The following is an 18,362-nucleotide window of genomic DNA, read 5'->3' on the forward strand; positions in this document are numbered from 1 at the left end:
TCTGCATATAAGTTAAATAAGCAGGGTGACAATATACAGCCTTGACATACTCCTTTTCCTATTTGGAACCAGTCTGTTGTTCCATGTCCAGTTCTAACTGTTGCTTCCTGACCTGCATATAGGTTTCTCAAGAGGCAGGTCAGGTGCTCTGGTAACTTGGTCGGACTCAAACTTCAAACTGTCTCCCCTGTTAAATAAATGCAGAACTCACCAATTTCCTTCTTTCAAGAATTAATGCCACTCCAGTTTCTGCCTGTTCTTGATTGCTCTCTAATGCCTTCAAGTAGCTTTTTAAATATTTTGTCGAGAGGTTTTTTTTTTTTTTCCTGTGTAAGAGTTAGCCAGTAAAACCTACCTCACCATTATTGAATGAGGAATTCACAATGCCTTTCATTTTAATTGGCAATACAGCTGATGGAGTCTTACATAAATTAATTTCCTTCAGTTCTCAAAAACACAGCCCTCTCTCCTGACTCTAGATAAATGCCTGAGGTAAAGAGAGAATGCTGCTGGTGATGTGAAGTTGCTCTATAAATGTCAGTCACGATGTTGAAATCTTGGAAATGAAGGTTTTAGAGTTTGAGAGATTTATTGAATAAAGTTATTGCTGACAGAATTCAAGTACCCATTCTTTGCTCTTTCCTATTATGGACATTGAACTTCAAGACTTGTAAATTTTATCATTGCTGGTGATTTGGGACCAAGCCTGGTCTATAAAATGTAGCCTTGTGCTTCCTGCCTTTCCCAAGCAGGCTGTGATCCTGCCTCCCTAGAAAGGCAGAGGAAAGAAAGTGTTGGATCCAAGAGTATCACCACTCTCTTCACCACTTTTGGGACTTAATAATTTATAATAATAACAAAATAATCGTAATAAAAACAGTTCCTGAAGCCTTACCTCATCTCTGTCTTGCCAAGTCATAACTAGTCCATGAAACTTTCTTTTAGTTGTGTGAGGGAATGACCATGTTTCAGGAAGCATTGTATTCCCATTCTGGAACCGCTGTGTCTAGCACATAGTGGGTGTTCAGTGAGGGTTTATGAGGTGGATGTTGAACAGCTGAGCATATGCTCTGCTCTGAGAAGAAAGTGGTTTTGACCTTCTGTATGAGTATTCTGACTCTTGCTTCATCTCATTTATTCACAACCCCCTACTTGAGAGAACAGTAGATAATATCTAAGTTTAATATTTAAAATTTTTATTCATTTAATTTACTTTTTGGCTGTGCTGGGTCTTCGTTGCTGCATGTGGTCTTTCTCTAGTTGTGGCGAGTGGGGGCTACTCTCTAGCTGCGGTGTATAGACTTCTCATTAAGGTGGCTTGTTTTGTTGCGGAACATGGGCTCTAGGGTGTGTGGGCTCAGCAGTTGTGGTTCATGGGCTTAGCTGCCACATGGCATGTGGGATCCTCCAGGAGCAGGGATGGAACCCGTGTTCCCTGCGTTGGCAGGCAGATTCTTAACCACTGAACCGCCAGAGAAGCCCCTAGGTTTAATTTTTTAAATTCTGAAAACTAAGTCCAAGTCCCAAATAAAAGATTTCTGGAATTAAACATAACTTCTATGTCATCTTTTTGACCTCTGCCTTAATTGTTTTGGGCAAAAGACCCAGGAGACCAAGAAATAAACACTGTTCATCCTTCCCATTCATTCATACATTTGGTGTTATAGCAGTCACATTTATCATAGTGCCTGGACATACTTCATTATTTAGAACAGAATTCTAAGCATCACAGATATAATTTGATGTCAGAGATAAGCGTTTGGAAATAAAAATAAGTGTTGATATTGTACCATTTTGACTGCTTTTCTTTATAAACATGCAGATTATGTGGTGTCTCTGGGGAGACTTGTGGCTTCCCGGTATGCAAACGGCTTGTTTCCACGGATCTACACGACGGAAGACGGCAGAGTGTACAATGTAAGTTGGAGTTCCCTCGATGGGCAGGTCCAGGGACACACTGCTGAGGTTGACACAGAGAGGCAGCCAAGCCAGGGCCTTATCAGTGCTGGAGGATTTCTTCTGAGTGTAGAGGGTGGTGAAAGTCACAGCCCAGGAACTTGACCCATTAGAATCAGTGCAGAAAGCACCTGACCAGAGGTGAAGACATTTGCATATCAACACTTTCTTTTACCTGGAAAATAAAGGGGAAAAAACAGTATGACGGGGTCATCTGAGAGGCAAGAGCAGGGTGCTGTTACCTGACAGGTGCTCTAAAATAAAGGACCACTGATGCAGGTAGTAGTGTATATCGAGAGAGTGGCACCTTGTACTGGAGTCCTTCATTCCCAGCAATTCAACATGAGATTCCTGCACCCGCCACATGTCAGGCCCTGTGCACACCCCCGCCACCACAGGGAGCTCCAGAGACATGCGTCCCATCATGTTGCTTCATGGATACTTGTTCATGTCACTGTACATCCATGTAGAGTCCACTTGGACTGTTATTTCTTAGTATTTAAAAAATATACATTACTCTCATACTTAGCCTGTTCCTAAACAATAATATGGTTTAGTAGGGCTTCCCAGGTACCACTAGTGGTAAAGAACCCACCTGCCAATGCAGGAGACATAAGAGAGGGGGTTCAGTTCCTGGGTTGGGAAGATCCCCTGGAGAAGGAAATGGCAACCCACTCCAGTATTCTTGCCTGGAGAATCCCATGGACAGAGGAGCCTGGCGGGCTGCAGTCCATGGGGTTGCAAAGAGTTGGACACAACTGAAGTGATTTAGCATACACACAAACAATAACATCCATGGAATTTTGAATTTGGTGTACAAAATGTATTTTTTTGTCTGAATCACCTTAAAAGTCAATGCAGAAATACCAAATATGTCTGTCTTTGCCATTCAATTCCACCTTCATGGCCCCTGTGACACGGTCCCACCCTGGTTTCCATGCTGTGGTAGTGACTTGTAGTAAGTGCTGCGGAGTCTGCCAAGGGGGTGAGGAATGCTGCTTTAGGGAGCATGGAAAGCAGCAGGAAGTGACGCTTGTGCTTCAGGAATAAGCTTGAGACACAGAGTTAGGGGTGAAAATGAAATGAGCTGAAGGCAGAGTGCTGAGCATGAGCCAAGGCATGAAAACATGGAATTACATGGTGTGTTCAGGAGACACACCTTGCTTAAGGTGTTGTGAGGATTGTTGAAAGGTTTTTTTTTTTAATACCATATCTTTAAAAACTTGATTCTTCACAGAATAGGACACCATTTTTTCTCATTTTGTATATCTCCTGCCCTCTGCCAACACCCTGGAAGGCCTTGCGTGATTGTTCCTGACCTTGTGAATGATGCTTTATTTGTGTGTCACCTTTCAAGGGCAGCCCCTAAAGCGTTGGTGGTGGTTCTGGGTGATCAAGTGATCTAGGTACAGGGGAGCTTGGCCTGAGAAACAAGAAGAAGTCACAGGACAAAGGCCATGAGCACGAGGATGGGCACTGGGATGGCACCCCTTAGAGGACACCAGGCAGATATGCTGGCATGTTTAGAAGCATTTTCAGAAATGTTTTTGGCATGTTGTAGTTAGGCAGATGTTTCAGTGAATTTTTTTTTTCAATCTGGCTTTGCTGATCTTGCTTTTCTTCTACCTAATTTCTTCCTCGCCCCACCTAGTTTTCTTTGGAATATCTGAATTTTATCTAGATTTGTTGAATACAAATTTTTAAAAATTTAATTCTTATTTTATATTATTGGATAGCATCACTGACTCAATGGACCTGAGTTTGAGCAAACTCCAGGAGATAGTGTAGGATAGGGAAGCCTGGCATGGTGCAGTTCATGGTAACAGAGAAAAAGGAAATCTCTGCAGTTGTGGAGTCTGGACACAACTTGGTGACTGAACAACAGCAGATAGTTGATTGACAATGTTGTGTTAGTTCTAGGTGTGCAGCTAAGTGATGTAGTTACACATATACACATATTCATTCTTTTCCAGATTCTTTTCCCATATAGATTGTTACAGATTATTGAGTCCAGTTTCCTGTGCTATATAGTAAGTTCTTATTAATTATCTATTTCATATATAGTATGTTGCAATAAACATTGAGCTGCATGTATCTTACACAAAATTAGTGTTTTCATTTTCTTTGGATATATACTCAAGATAACTGCCAGATTATATGCCAGTTGTATTTTTAGTGTTTTAAAGCACTTCCATACTGTTTTCCATAGTGGATATACCAATTACGTTCCCACCAACAGTGTCGAGGTCTCCTTTTTCTCTGTTCCTTTTCCATCGTTTGTTATTTGTGGTCTTTCTGATGACGGACATTCTGACTGGTGTGAAGTGATATCCCATTGTGGTTTTGATTCGTATTTCTCTGATGATTGGTGATGTTGAGCATCTTTTTATGTGCCTGTTAATTATCCATGTATCGTCTTTGGCAAAATGTCTGTTTAGATCTTTGGCCCATTTTTTCAATCTTTTTTTTTTTTTAAATATTGAGTTTTTACTTTACAATTCTGTATTGGTTTTGCCATACATTGATAAAAAATAAATTAATTAAAAAAAATAAAAATAAAAAATAAAATAAAATATTGAGTTGTGAGCTGTTTATTTTATTTTTTTTTTAATTTAAATTTATTTATTTTAATTGCAGGCTAATTACTTTACAATATTGTTTTGGTTTTGCCATACATCAACATGAATCCGCCACGGGTGTACATGTGTTCCCCATCCTGAACCCCCCTCTCACCTCCCTCCCTGTACCATCCCTCTGGGTCATCCCAGTGCAACAGCCCCAAGCATCCTGTATCCTGCATCAAACCTGGACTGGTGATTCATTTCTTATATGATATTATACATGTTTCAATGCTATTCTCCCAAACCATCCCACCCTCTCCCTCTCCCACAGAGTCCAAAAGACTGTTCTATACATCTGTGTCTCTTTTGCTGTCTCACATATGGGCTTATCCTTACCATCTTTCTAAATTCCACATATATGCGTTAGTATACTGTATTGGTGTTTTTCTTTCTGGCTGACTTTACTCTGTGTAATTGGCTCCAGTTTCATCTACCTCATTAGAACTGATTCAAATGTATTCTTTTTAATGGCTGTTAATTTTAAATATTAACCCCTCATGAGTTATATCATTTGTAAATATTTTCTCCCATTCAGAAGACTGTATTTTCATTTTGTCAATGGTTTAATATGCTGTGAGAAAAATATTTAAGTTTATTTAGGTCCCATTTGTTTATTTTTGCTTTTGTTTCTTTTGCCTTAGAAGACAGATCCAAAAAACATTGCTATGATTTATATCAAAGAGTGTTCTGCCAGTGTTTTATTCTTGGAGTTTTATGGTTTCCAGTATTACATTTTGTTCTTTAATCCATTTTAAGGGTATTTTTATATGCAGTGTGAGCAAATATTCTAATTTTATTCTTTTATAAGTAGATGTCTAGTTTTCCTAGCACCATTTATTGAATAGAGTGTCTTTTCCCCATGGTATATTCCTGCCTCCTTTGTCATAGATTAATTGCCCATTATTTCTGGGCTGTCTGTTTTGCTCCATTGATCTATGTGTCTGTTTTTGTACCAGTACCATACACTGTTTTGATTGCGGTAGCTTTGTAGTATAGTCTGAAGTCAAGGAACATGATACCGCCAACTCTGTTCTTCTTTCTTAAGATTGCTTTGGCTATTCTGGGTCTTTTGTGTTTCCATACAAATTTTAGAATTATTTGTTCTAGTTCTGTGAAAAATGCCATTGGTATTTTGATACAGAGGTATTAAATATGTAGATTATCTTGTGTAGCATGGTCATTTTAACCACATTAATTCTTCCAATCAATGAACATGGAATACCTTTCCAGTTCAGTTCTTTGTGTCTTCTTTAATTTCTTTTATTAATATCTTAATATTTTTCTGAGTATAAGTCTTTTATCTCTAGATTTATTCCTAGATATTTTATTCTTTTTGATGTGATGGTAAGTGGGATTGTTTTCTCAATTTCTCTTTCTGATAGTTCATTGTTAGTATATAAAACTATGACAGATTTCTGTGTACTGATTTTGTATCCTGAATTCATTCATGATCTCTAGTAGTTTTTTTGGTGGTGTCTTTAAGATTTTCTATGTATAGTGTCATGTTGTTTGCAAACAGTGACGATTTTACTTCTTCCTTTCCAAATTGAATTTCTTTTATTTTTTTAGGTCTGATTGCCTGATGCTCTGACTAGAACTTACAATACTATGTTGAATTAAAGTGACAAGAGCAGGCATCCATGTCTTGTTCCTGATCTTAGAGGAAATACTTTTAGCTTTTCACCATTAAGTATAGTATTAGCTATACGTTTATCATATATGGCCTTTATATTATTAAGGTCCCTCTATATCCACTTTGTGGGGAATTTTTAAAAAATCATAAATGGATGTTAAATTTTACAAAAATATTTTTCTTCATCTATTGAGATGATCATGATTTTTTATTCTACAGTTTGTTAATGTGGTGTGCAAATCACATTTATTGATTTGCAGCTATTGAACCATCCTTCACCCCTGGGATAAATCCCACTTGATCATGGTGTATGATCCTTCTAACGTATTTTTTAATTTGGTTTGCCAATATTTTGCTGAAGATTTTTGCATGTATGTCCATCAGTGACAGGCCTGTAATTTTATTTTTTGTGGTTTTGATATCAGGGGTGATACTGACCTGGTGGAATGAATCTGGAAGTGTTCCTGACTTTGTAATATTTTTGGAAATAGTTTGAGAAGGATAAGTGTTAACTCTTCTCTAAATATTTGGTGAAATTTTCGCCTGTGAAACCATCTGGTTCTAGACTTTTGTTTTAGGGTTTTATTTTTTTTTAACTTATTCAGTTTTACTGCTGATAATTGGCCTGTTCATGTTTTCTATTTCTTCCTGGCTCCATCTGGAAGATTTGTGCTTTTCTTTTATGCTGTTCATTTTATTGGTAAATAGTTGTTCATGGCAATCTCTCCTGATCCTTTGTATTTCTGTCTTTTTCATGACAGATTTTATTGATTTGGGCACCCTCTCTCTTTTCTCTATGAGTCTGGCTCAAGGTTTGTCAGTTTTTATCTTTTCGAAGAATAAGCTCTTAGTGCTCTTACAGTGATATTTCCCTTGTTTCTGTAGTCTCTATTTCATTTATTTCTGCTCTGATCTTTGTAATTTCCTTCTTTCTACCAACTTTATGCTTTGTTTGCTCATCTTTATCTGGCTTCTTTAGGAATTTTTTTTTTCCATCTGCCTTTGCTGATCTCTATTTTCTCTTACCTAGTTTCTTCAGAGTACCCCTGAACATTTTCAGAATTAAAAATGATTCTGTAACTGGAAAGGTTAAACACAATCTGGAAACACTTTTTTTTTTTTAAAGAATGCTATATTTTTGTATAGATCTCATCATCATGTTTCCTTCTACGGGAAATTATCCAAGGATTTTTTATTTGTAAGATTGGAAGACTTCTTCCTGGAATGTATGGGGTTTGGAGGATCATCTAGGAAATTGTTATTAATATACAGTTCTTAATGGCAAAGTCATAACTCAGTGGGCCCTATTGTTCCTGGCAGCACTGGGGTTCACATGACTTGTTTTGACTCAATTATGAAAAAGAACAAAACAATGCCCTTTACTGCAACATGGGTGGACCTCAAGATTGTCATACTGAGTGACGTTAAGGTTAAGTCAGACACAAAAAGACAAATATCATATGATATTGCCTAATGTGGCATTTTAAAAAAAGATGCAAATGTATTTATTCACAAATGAAAGCAGAGTCACAGATGTAGAAAACAAACTTATGGTTACTGGGAGATGGAGAGAATAAATTGGGAGATTGGGCCTGACATATACACACTACCATATGTAAAATAGAAAACTATTTCTGTATGCAAAGGGAACTCTATTCAATACTCTGTAGTGGCCTGTATGAGAAAATAATCTTTTAAAAAAAGAGTGGATATATGTGTATATATATTTATATATATAAAACTTATTCACTTTGCTGTACACCTGAAACCAACAAAACATTGTAAAAAAAATAGCTATACTCCAGTAAATGATTTTTTTAAATGACTTGTTTTGGTATGCTTCTATTTATTTTATTTTGTTACTTTTATTCTCATTAAGCTGACAGCCAAATCAGAACTAATCTCTCAGTATATGGAACATTTAACACAAGCTGTGGAGAGCTACAAGCAGCGGATGGACTGGCTCACCAGCAACAGCCGGCAGATCTTTGGTGTCATCTTGGAGCAGTGCATCACCATAGTGCTGGATTTTGGTGGCATGCTGGAGGAGGAGCTTCATCTGTGCCGAGATGCTCTAACCATGGTCCTCCAGGAGCAAGTGGCTCACATAGCCAAGTTCAATGTCATATGGTGAGTTCCCATGGGAAAGGAGTATTTCCCTGAAACTTCATGAGTAATTTTCATGTATCTGGAGCTAAGTAGCATCACTAACACAGTTAGCTCTGTGGATAGGGAAGAGCTATAAGCTTGTAATTTCTTAGACTTTATCATTCCAGCAAAAACCCACAATGAGTCAGTATTAAAAACTTTTATCTGTTTTGTGCAGGGCATTAGAAGAGATTTTAAAACAGCCTTCTCTTCAGTGTATGTCAAGGTCAAAATATAAGGATATTTGTTATATTGAATATATGTTTAAGGCCATACAATTCCTCCACACATTTTAGACTTTGGGTTTGATAATGAATTTCAGCATCACAAATTTTCACTGTTTTTCAGACTGAGTTTGCAGCTCAACTTGATTTCCTCTGTAATCTGACCTCTCTTTTAATCAGAACAACAGGTGGCTGGCTTTATAGAAGTTCCCTTATTTCAGAGTCTTCACAATCAATTATTTACAGATTCTTGGATTCAAGAGAATTTGGACTTCAGTGCTGACTTCTGTGGAACAGTTGCTCTGTCTCCTTGACAAAAGATACCTGGATGAGAAGGCCATCTATCTGAGTCTTTCTTTTCTAAGTAAAATATTTTCAGCTAAAACAGATGACACCTTCAAAGATACTGCCTGATTGTGTTTGTTTTATCCTAGGTTCCTATTTCTATCACACATAAATTATTGAAGGAATTAAGAGATTAAGTCTATAGTGCCTCAGCTCTCTTGGAAATATGTGCTATAGCATATGTGCCACCTAGCCAGATCCTCTATGCAGAGGCCACACAGACACAGAGGTGAGGCAACCTAGGCCTCTGGAAGTATAGGCCAGGAGGGACAAATCAGGCTGATTCATTTAGTCTGGGATTCATATAATTCTTCCTATTATAAATTCATATATGATTCATGCTGTTGCTGCTGCTGAATCACTTCAGTCGTGTCTGACTCTGTGCTACCCCATAGACGGCAGCCCACTAGGCTTCCCCATCCCTGGGATTCTCCAGGCAAGAACGCTGGAGTGGGTTGCCATTTCCTTCTCCAATGCATGAAAGTGAAAAGTGAAAGTGAAGTCGCTCAGTCGTGTCAGACTCTAGCGACCCCATGGACTGCAGCCAACCAGGCTCCTCCGTCCATGGGATTTTCCAGGCAAAAGTACTGGAGTGGGGTGCCATTGCCTTCTCTGTATGATTCATATAATTAATTTAATTATAAACACAGAGATGAACTCAAGTAGCTGTTGTTTTTTTTTGGGGGGGGGGCAGATTTCCATCACATTTCCAGTCCCAAATTAAATGATTTAATCAAAAGTTTCAAGAATTTTAAAACTTACACTCTGATGAATTCAAAGCAATACTGTTTTTGATCCTAAAAAGGGTAACTGATAGGAATCTTTCAGAACAATGAAAACAATGTAATAAAAGAATTAGAAATAAAGTTGTGGAGTAACAAAATTGTTGCTGATTTGCAAATCTTAATGCTTATATACTTACTACTCATAGAAGACAGTTGCAACTAAACCTGCCTATTTATGAAAGTAACTTTCCTCAGTAAGTTTTCGACATTAAAATTTTTATGAAATACAGTTGATTTACAGTGTTATTTTAATTTCAGGAGTACAGCAAAGTAAGATTTACAGTGTTATGTTAATTTCAGGAGTATAGCAAAGTAATTCAGTTATAAAAATTTATACCTATTCTTTTTTAGGTTCTTTTCCATTGTAGATTATTACAAGATATTGAATATAGTTCCCTGTTCACTTTCCTCAATAATTTTAATGTACTTGGTAGTATTCAAATTTTTGAGATTTCTTAATTCTCGAAAGTGAAAAGTGAAAGTGAAAGTCGCTCAGTGTGTCTGACTCTGCAACCCAGGCCAGAATACTGTAGTGGGTAGCCTTCCCCTTCCCCAGGGGATCTTCCCAACCCGGTGTTCGAACTCAGGTCTCCCGCGCTGTGGATTCTTTACCAGATGAGCCACAAGAGAAGCCCAAGAATACTGGAGTGGGTTGCCTATCCCTTCTCCAGGGGATCTTCCCAACCCAGAGATCGAACCCAGGTCACCGGCATTGACCCAGAGATCAAACCCAGGTCTCCCGCATTGTGGTTGGATTCTTTACCAGCTGAGCTACAAGGGAAGCCCAAGAATACTGGAGTGGGTAGCCTATCCCTTCTCCAGCAGATCTTCCTGACCCAGGAATCGAACTGGGGTCTCCTGTATTGCAGGCGGATTCTTTACCAACTGAGCAGGGGAGCCCTTCTATAAATGTGGTTTTTCCCAATCAGTACAGCTTATGGAAAGTCATGGTGCTTTGGAAACCTGCCTTAAATAGCTCACCTGTTTTCTCAGTAATTTTCAGAGGTCTGGGAGCTACATTTTCTTTCTCTCTAGTGACACTGGGTGTCTTGCTGCTTGTAGCTCTGAGACTGAGGGCTGACAGCTACCTTGACCACTGCCTGGTGACAGCCCCGTGTGATTCCTTTCAGGGTTTCTCAAGAGCCTGTGAAATGGCAGGAAAACGCTGTTCCTGTGACAGCACCATCCATAGCTGCCGCCATCAGCTGGGTTGAGAAGTTGCCTTTTGAGCCGGCTTCGAGCCACACCAGCTGCCTGGAGGCTCTGCTGGAGGCAGGGAAGGATGAAGTGGTGAGTGTGTGTCTGTGTCTGGTCCCAGGTCACAAAAGTGGCTTTGAGCTTATTCCTTCACACTCAGTGTCCTCACACTGCCTCGCAGCTGAGCTGGAGCCCTTCCCGTTGCATCACACAGACACTGCCTCCTGGAATCCAGGAACCCTAGAAGTCTTAATCCTGTTTGCCTTGGAATCTGGATCCAATTGAGAAATAGATGACAGGCCCCACATGGGGATCAAAAGAGCATATCTGGTGGTGCAGAGGTGGATCAATCAAATCAGACTGTGCTCCCTGAGCCTGGCTGGGCTCCCCCTGCCAGCGGGGAATTGGGGCCACAAGGCACACCCTCCTTTAACTGCTGCTAGGAGAACCATGTGCTGCTCACAGTCTCTGAGCATCAAGAAAGGAAGGTAGTGAGGCCCTGATTCTGTATCTCTAATGCTTCAATTCCACTTTTCCATTTTTGCTCACCTGACAATTAGATAAACATGTCTCTTATGGGCTCTTATGGGTTCTTCCCTGGTGGCTCAGATGGTAAAGAATCTACCTGCAATGCAGGATATCCAAGTTTGATCCCTGGGTCAGGAAGATACCCTGGAGAAGGGAACGGCAACACACTCCAGTGTTCTAGCTTGGAGAATCCCATGGACAGAGGAGCCAGCAGGCTACAGTCCATGGGGTTGCAAAAGGCTGGACATGAGTGAGTGACTAACACCTTTCTTTCTTATAAGAGAAGTTATAAGACTCCTCATAGAACCCCAAGGATGAGGAAATAGGGTTTCCCCAACATCCATGCTTTGAGTCTTTTCCAGTTCCTCTTCTTCACAAATGGGTCCATCAGGTGCTTTCCAAGGTGAAGTGTATCCCTGCTGGTACATCATCTGTTTTCAGATGCTAATGCATTCACATATATTTTTTGATAGGGACCTTTGGGAAATAAAGCTTTACCTGGAAGATGTGATTAAATGGTGGTGTTTTGTCTCTTTTAGCCATTAGGATGTGTGTTTCTGTGAGTGACTATTAAGGACAGTGACAGGCTAGAGAGGAAGTATTCTGAGCAGGTGAGGTCCTTAGGGCAGCCTCAACTTTCTAAGTGGGGCTCTAAGCCTCAACTTTCTGCTTTGTCTTGGGATACAGATGCTTAATCCTTACTAATTGATCCATATTAATTAATATTCATAATTAATTTCTGCTTCTACCCTGGAAGCCTGGGGATTCTGTAGATTTTAAGCTTTACTCCATTGTATTAAGAAGTCGTTTCTTGGGTGAGGCACCTTGAAAGGAGAGCCTTCAGTGGTCACCAGACTGTTTATTGATACTGAGGGTTGATAGTGTGAAATTGGAAACATACTGTTTATCTTTAATAAAGTCAAAGGAACAAATGTTTTCCATTAAAGAAGAACAAAATACAAGCTACTTTGTTCTTTGGCCTTTCAAGTTTGTTTTAACATCTGTAAAATTTCAAATGTCTGGACACTATAATAAGCATTCAAGAAATGGAATATTTCCCAGGCTCTTGGATGTGTGTGTGTGCATGTGCACATGGGTGTTCTCTTTCTTTGTTCCCCTGGCTACCCTGGTCAGAGCTGGCTCTGGCGACCTGACCTGACAGCAAGATTTCCTGGTGATCTTGCCTTTCTATTTTATGTCCCTCTGGTTTGTATGCCTCCTTTCTCTGGGGTTTTTCCCTAGGCCAGGAAATGTATAACAATATAGTGAGTTCCAGGGAAGTTCTGTGGAAGAGAAAGTACCAAGAAAGAAGTTTCCAGGCATTGGCCACCAAATGCCACATGAAAACTCTTGAGCAGAGACTATGGGGTGTGAAAGATGAGGAACGTATTCAGACTGGTATTCTCCACTCAGAACTTGTATCTGGCTGTGGTCCTGAGGAGAGTGTTAGTAAATGCAACTGCCTCACATATAAAAATGCCATGCTCTATGTCTTAAAATGAGTAGAGAAAAGCATGCATGGTGACTTTCCTGGCAATCCAGTGATTAAGACTGTGAGCTTCCACTGCAGGGCACATGGGTTCAGTCCCTGATTGGGGAAGATACTGCATGCCAAGTGGTGTGTCAAAAAAACACCACCACCACCACCCTATAAATAGGATAAGACTTACAAAAACAAATCTATTAAAAACTTCCCTGGCGGTCCAGTTGTTAAGACTCCACACTTCCAATGCAGGAGGTACAGGTTTGATCCCTGGTCAGGGAAGTAGACCCTACATGCTGCGTCTAAAGATCCCACATGCCACAGCAAAGACCCAGTGCAGCCAAATACGTAAATATTTTCTTTTATAAAAAGAAAGAAAAGCAGTGTGAAGATAGTGGTCTTTGGGAAAGCATGTCCCCAGAACTCTGGAGCACGGATAACTGAGAGTTGACCAAAAACATAGGCAACTAAGAAGCTGAGTAAGAACCTTAGTGAATAGTGAATAACCCCATAGCCTTGATTAATGAACGAAAGCAAATCCTGACTCACTGCTGGCTATAGCAACTTCTAGTTGATGAAATCTTGAGGGAAAAAAATCTCTGTGTGAGGATTTCAGGTTCTTGGGTTATATCCAGAGCAAAGAAGCTATGTTTGCACTGCTTGAGGCAGAGAAACAGGGTGTCATAAGCTGTCAACAGAACAATGAGAGATATTTGTCCTCACCACTTTCCTGTTGATGTACCAAACCCTCGACTATACTCCCTGTGTCTGTTTTCCTGTCTTGAGCTTTGTGTGATTGTAGATCCCATGAGAGGATGAAGCTGTCCTCATGCTAAACATGGGCACCAACACAGCTAGAAGACTAGTAACTGTGGCTCAGTGGAGCCTATTTCAGATGTCTTACGTGAGCCTGGGGGTAGTCCATGGAGTTGCAAAGAGACAGACACGACTGAGAGACTGAACAACAGCAATGTAAAGTAACATCTAACACTGTGAAGAGGCTGACAGAGAACGCACTTTCTGGAAGAACAGTATCAGTTGTCTAATTAGGAATCTGAAGAACACTTTCTTCCTCCTGTCAGTGTTTTTAGTTCTTTTCAGGTGACTGACTGGGGGAAATAGACAACATTCATTCATCTTTACCTCCTATGAGGTACTTTTAAAAATCAGAGACTTTGTGATGAAGGGCCTGAGAGAGTGAGGGGTCAGATGGACTTTTTGTTCCCAGTTCGAGGAGGAGTGTGGTTGCAGTTAATGGGGCTCAGCTCCCAGTCTGGCCATCTCCTGACCCCCTGCCACCTTGTCCCCACCTGCCTCCTTAGGCACAGACTGTTCCCCCTTTGCTGCCACTGACTGGGCATCCTAAGCAGCTGGGAGCTGACCCTCTGCCCACCTATCTCTGGGCCAAGTAGGCTTAAGTCCCAGCTTTGAAGTCGAGGTGAAGTAACTGACTATCTACCTTCAGCTAACCCGGGATGGGGGATGTGTGATTAGAGGCTCCTGAATCCTGAAGGGCTGGTGACATCTGTTTATCCCTTACAACAGAACACATGTGCTGGAGGTTCTGGCCAGGTTATAAGCAGAGAATCACTTAGGGTGTTTGGTGGGGTTAGGTTTAGATGATGTGCGTTCCTGGCCCTCCCTGTGGTTTTTTACTTCCTGAGATTTATATACATGAGTAAGTGTAAGTCATCATGTTTCAGCTCTATCATGAAGCCAATTGCATAAGCTCCTTTTCACAGTGAAGAAACTGAACTTACACCGCTTTCCCAAGGTTACAGAACTCAATAGTGGCAGAGGAGACCCTTAGAGCAGTGTGGTTAAGGGTGGGGCAGGACCACTGCTTGGGGCCCTGTGGATGGAGTCGATGTCTTTAAGTTAAGCAGGGACCACTTTGTCATTGTCTCCTTTCTGGGTGAGGTATGCATCTCCCAGATCCCTGGTTTAAGCTTGGGATGTGTGTGTGTGTCTCCCCAGGTATCTGTCCCCTGAGGTGAGACCAGAGGGTGAACCAGCTGGGAATATGCCCTCCTCCCCACACACAGCCTTAGACTGAGGATGCCTGAATTTGCACTGTAGAATTCTGGCACCAACATGAGGAATTGCTAATAAGCTTCCTGCTCCCAGTGGTTATGCCAATACTTCTTCATTCCTGGACTTGAAAATAGCCACTCCTGACCTCATAACGTATTTGTGGGCTCAGAAGAAGCTTTTCTCCAAATCTGCCAGTCATATCCTTCCCATGTAAAGCCTGAGACTTCTTGGCACCAGGCCTTGAATATCTCACTTCTTGATTTTGGCCCCCACACATCCTCAAGAAACGTTGAGGAATGCTGCTCTTCTTTCTGCCCATTTATTTTTTTAAAGAGGCAGTTTTATAGAGATTATATGGCCCATGAGTCTGATTCAAGGATAGGGTGTGTCAGGGAAATAAACCGATGGTACCACTGTTTTGCAGATTGAATCCATTTACTACTTCTTGGTGGGAGACATTCCTGAGGAATCCAAGGAGCTTCTCCTTCAGCAGGCTTTGGAGATCCCCTGTCCTGTCTGCACGGTGTCCTTCAATGCCAGAGGACAGGGCACCATAGACTTCCTGAAGGACTTGAGTGCCAAGACCTTCGGCAGGTAGGCCAAAAACAGGCTCCAGGGAGATTGAGTGAACTGGCTGCTTGTATGAAGTCAGCGGTGGGTCTCGATTTTGAGTGGTTTTCATGACCAATCAGTTGCTATGGGATTTCCCTGGTGGAAACCACCTGCCAACAAGGGGACAAGGGTTAAATCCCTGGTCTGGAAAGATTCCACATGCTGCAGAGCAACTAAGCCCACAAGCCACAACTCCTGAGCCTCCAAGTGTAGAGCTCATGCCCTGAAACAAGAGATGTCACCACAATGAGAAGCCCACACACAGCAACGAGGACCCAGTGTGGCCAAAAAATTGGTTTCTCTGATCTTCTCTCTCCAGGAGCCTTTAGTCTCCATTCACCTTTGCACCTGTGTTGTTGTTGTTCAGTCGCTCAATTGTGTCCTGCTCTTTGCTAACCCATGGACTGCAGCATACTAGGCTTCCCTGTCCTTCACCATCTCCTGGAGTTTGCTCAAACTCATGTCCATTGAGTCAGTGATGCCATCCAACAATCTCATTCTCTGTCACTCCCTTCTCCTCCTGCCCTCAATCTTTCCCAGAATCAGGTTCTTTTCCAGTGAATCAGCTCTTTGCATCAGGTGGCCAAAGTATTGGAGTTTCAGTGTCAGCATCACTCCTTCCAGTACATATTCAGGGTTGATTTCCTTTAGAATTGACTGGTTTGATCTCCTTGCTGTCCAAGGGACTCCCAGATGTCTTCTCCAGCACCAAAAATTGAAAGCATCAATTCTTCAGTGCTCAGCCTCCTTTATGGTCCAACTCTTACATCCATACATGACTACTGTAAAAAACCATGGCTTTGATTATATGGACCTTTGGCTGAAAAATGATATCTTTGCTTTTTAATACACTGTCTTGGTTTCTCATAGTTTTTCTTCCAAGGACAAGTGTCTTCTAATTTCATACTTGTAGTCACCATCTGCTGTGATTTTGGAGCCCAAGAAAATAAAACCTGCCAGTGTTTCCATTGTTTTCCCATCTATTTGCCATGAAGTGATGGGACTGGATGCCATGATCTTAGTTTTTTAACTGTTGAATTTTAAGCCAACTTTTACACTCTTCTCTTTCACCTTCATCAAGAAAGTCTTTAGTTCCTCTCCACTTTCTGCCATTAGGGTGATGCCATCTGCATATCTGAGGTTGTTGATATTTCTCCTGGCAATCTTGATTCCAGCTTGTGCTTCATCCAGTCTGGCATCTCACATGATGTTCACTCTGCATATAAGTTAAATAAGCAAGGTAACAATATACAACCTTGACGTACTGCTTTCCCAATTTTGGACCAGTCTGTTGTTCCATGTCTGTTTCTAACTGTTGCTTCTTGACCTACTTACAGGCTTTTCAGGAGGCAGGTAAGATGGTCGGGTATTCCCATCTCTTTAAGAATTTTCCACAGTTTGTTGTGACTTATATGGTCAAAGGCTTTAGTATAGTCAATGAAGCAGATTTTTTTTGGGAATTCTCTTGCTTTTTTATGATCCAGTGGATCTGGCAATTTGATCTCTCGTTCCTCTGCTTTTTCTAAATCTAGCTTGTACATCTGGAAGTTCTTGATTCGTGTACTGTTGAAGCCTAGCTTAAAGGATTTTGAGCATTATCTTGCTAGCATGTGAGATGAGCGCAATTGTGCAGTAGTTTGAACGTTCTTTGGCATTGTCCTTCTTTGGGATTAGAATGAAAACTGACCTTTTCTAGTCCTGTGGCCACTGTTGAGTTTTCCAAATTTTCTGGCATATTGAGTGCAGCACTTTCACAGCTTCATCTTTTAGGATTCAAAGTAGCTCACCTGGAATTTCATCACCTCCACTAGCTTCGTTCATACTAGTCCTTCCTATTTATACAGTTCATGGTGTTTTCATTGCAGGTATTCTGGGGTGGTTTGCCATTCCCTCCTCCAGTGGATGGATCATGTTTTGTCAGAACTGTCCACTATGATCCATCCATCTTGGGTGGCCCTGCACACCATGGCTCATTGCTTCATTAAGTTATACAAGCCCCTTCACCACAACAAGGCAGTGATCCATGAAGGGGATCATAAAAAACTGGAAAACTCTTAAAGAGATGAGAATACCAGACCACCTGACCTGCCTCCTGATAAACCTGTATACAGGTCAAGAGGCAACAGTTAGAATTGTACATGGAACAACAGACTGGTTCCAAATTGGGGAAGAGTATGTCAAGTATTGTCACCCTGCTTATTTAACTTATATGCAGAGGACATCATGTGAAATGCCACGCTGGATGAAGCACAAGCTGGAATCAAGATTGCCGGGAGAAATAGCAATAACTTCAGATATTCAGATGACACCACCCTTTTGGCAGAAAGTGAAAAACTAAAAAGCCTTTTCATGAAAGTGAAAGAGGAGAGTGAAAAAGTTGGCTTGAAACTCAACATTCAGGAAATTAAGATCATGGTATCCGGTCCCATCACTTCATGGCAAATAGATGGGGAAACAGTGGAAACAGTGACAGACTTCATTTTCTTGGGCTCAAAAATCACAGCAGATGGTGAATGCAGCCATGAAATTAAAAGATGCTTGCTCCTTGGAAGAAAAGCTATGACCAACCTAGACAGCATATTAAAAAGCAGAGACATTATTTTGCCAACAAAGTTCCAACTAGTCAAAACTATGGTTTTCCTAGTAGTCATATATGGATGTGAGAGTTGAACCATAAAGAAAGCCAAGCACTGAAGAATTGATGCTTTTGAACTGCGGTGATGGAGAAGAGTCTTGAGAGTCCCTTGGACCGCAAGGAGATCCAACCAGTCCATCCTAAAGGAGATCAGTCCTGAA

At 40.9% G+C, this 18,362-nt stretch overlaps 1 protein-coding gene across 1 annotated transcript in view; it reads left to right on the forward strand.

Moving 5' to 3' along the window:
• VWA3B (von Willebrand factor A domain containing 3B) overlaps positions 1–18,362 on the forward strand; it is a 184,538-nt gene that overhangs the window by 18,780 nt on the left and 147,396 nt on the right. Inside the window, 4 exon segments of the mRNA XM_040267618.1 lie at positions 1,823–1,917; positions 8,090–8,340; positions 10,843–11,002; positions 15,379–15,548. Of these exon segments, the coding sequence (XP_040123552.1) occupies positions 1,823–1,917; positions 8,090–8,340; positions 10,843–11,002; positions 15,379–15,548 (676 nt within the window).

The sequence above is a fragment of the Oryx dammah genome, unplaced genomic scaffold (assembly GCF_014754425.2).
Source record: "Oryx dammah isolate SB20612 unplaced genomic scaffold, SCBI_Odam_1.1 HiC_scaffold_25, whole genome shotgun sequence".
Taxonomy (NCBI): Eukaryota; Metazoa; Chordata; class Mammalia; order Artiodactyla; family Bovidae; genus Oryx; species Oryx dammah.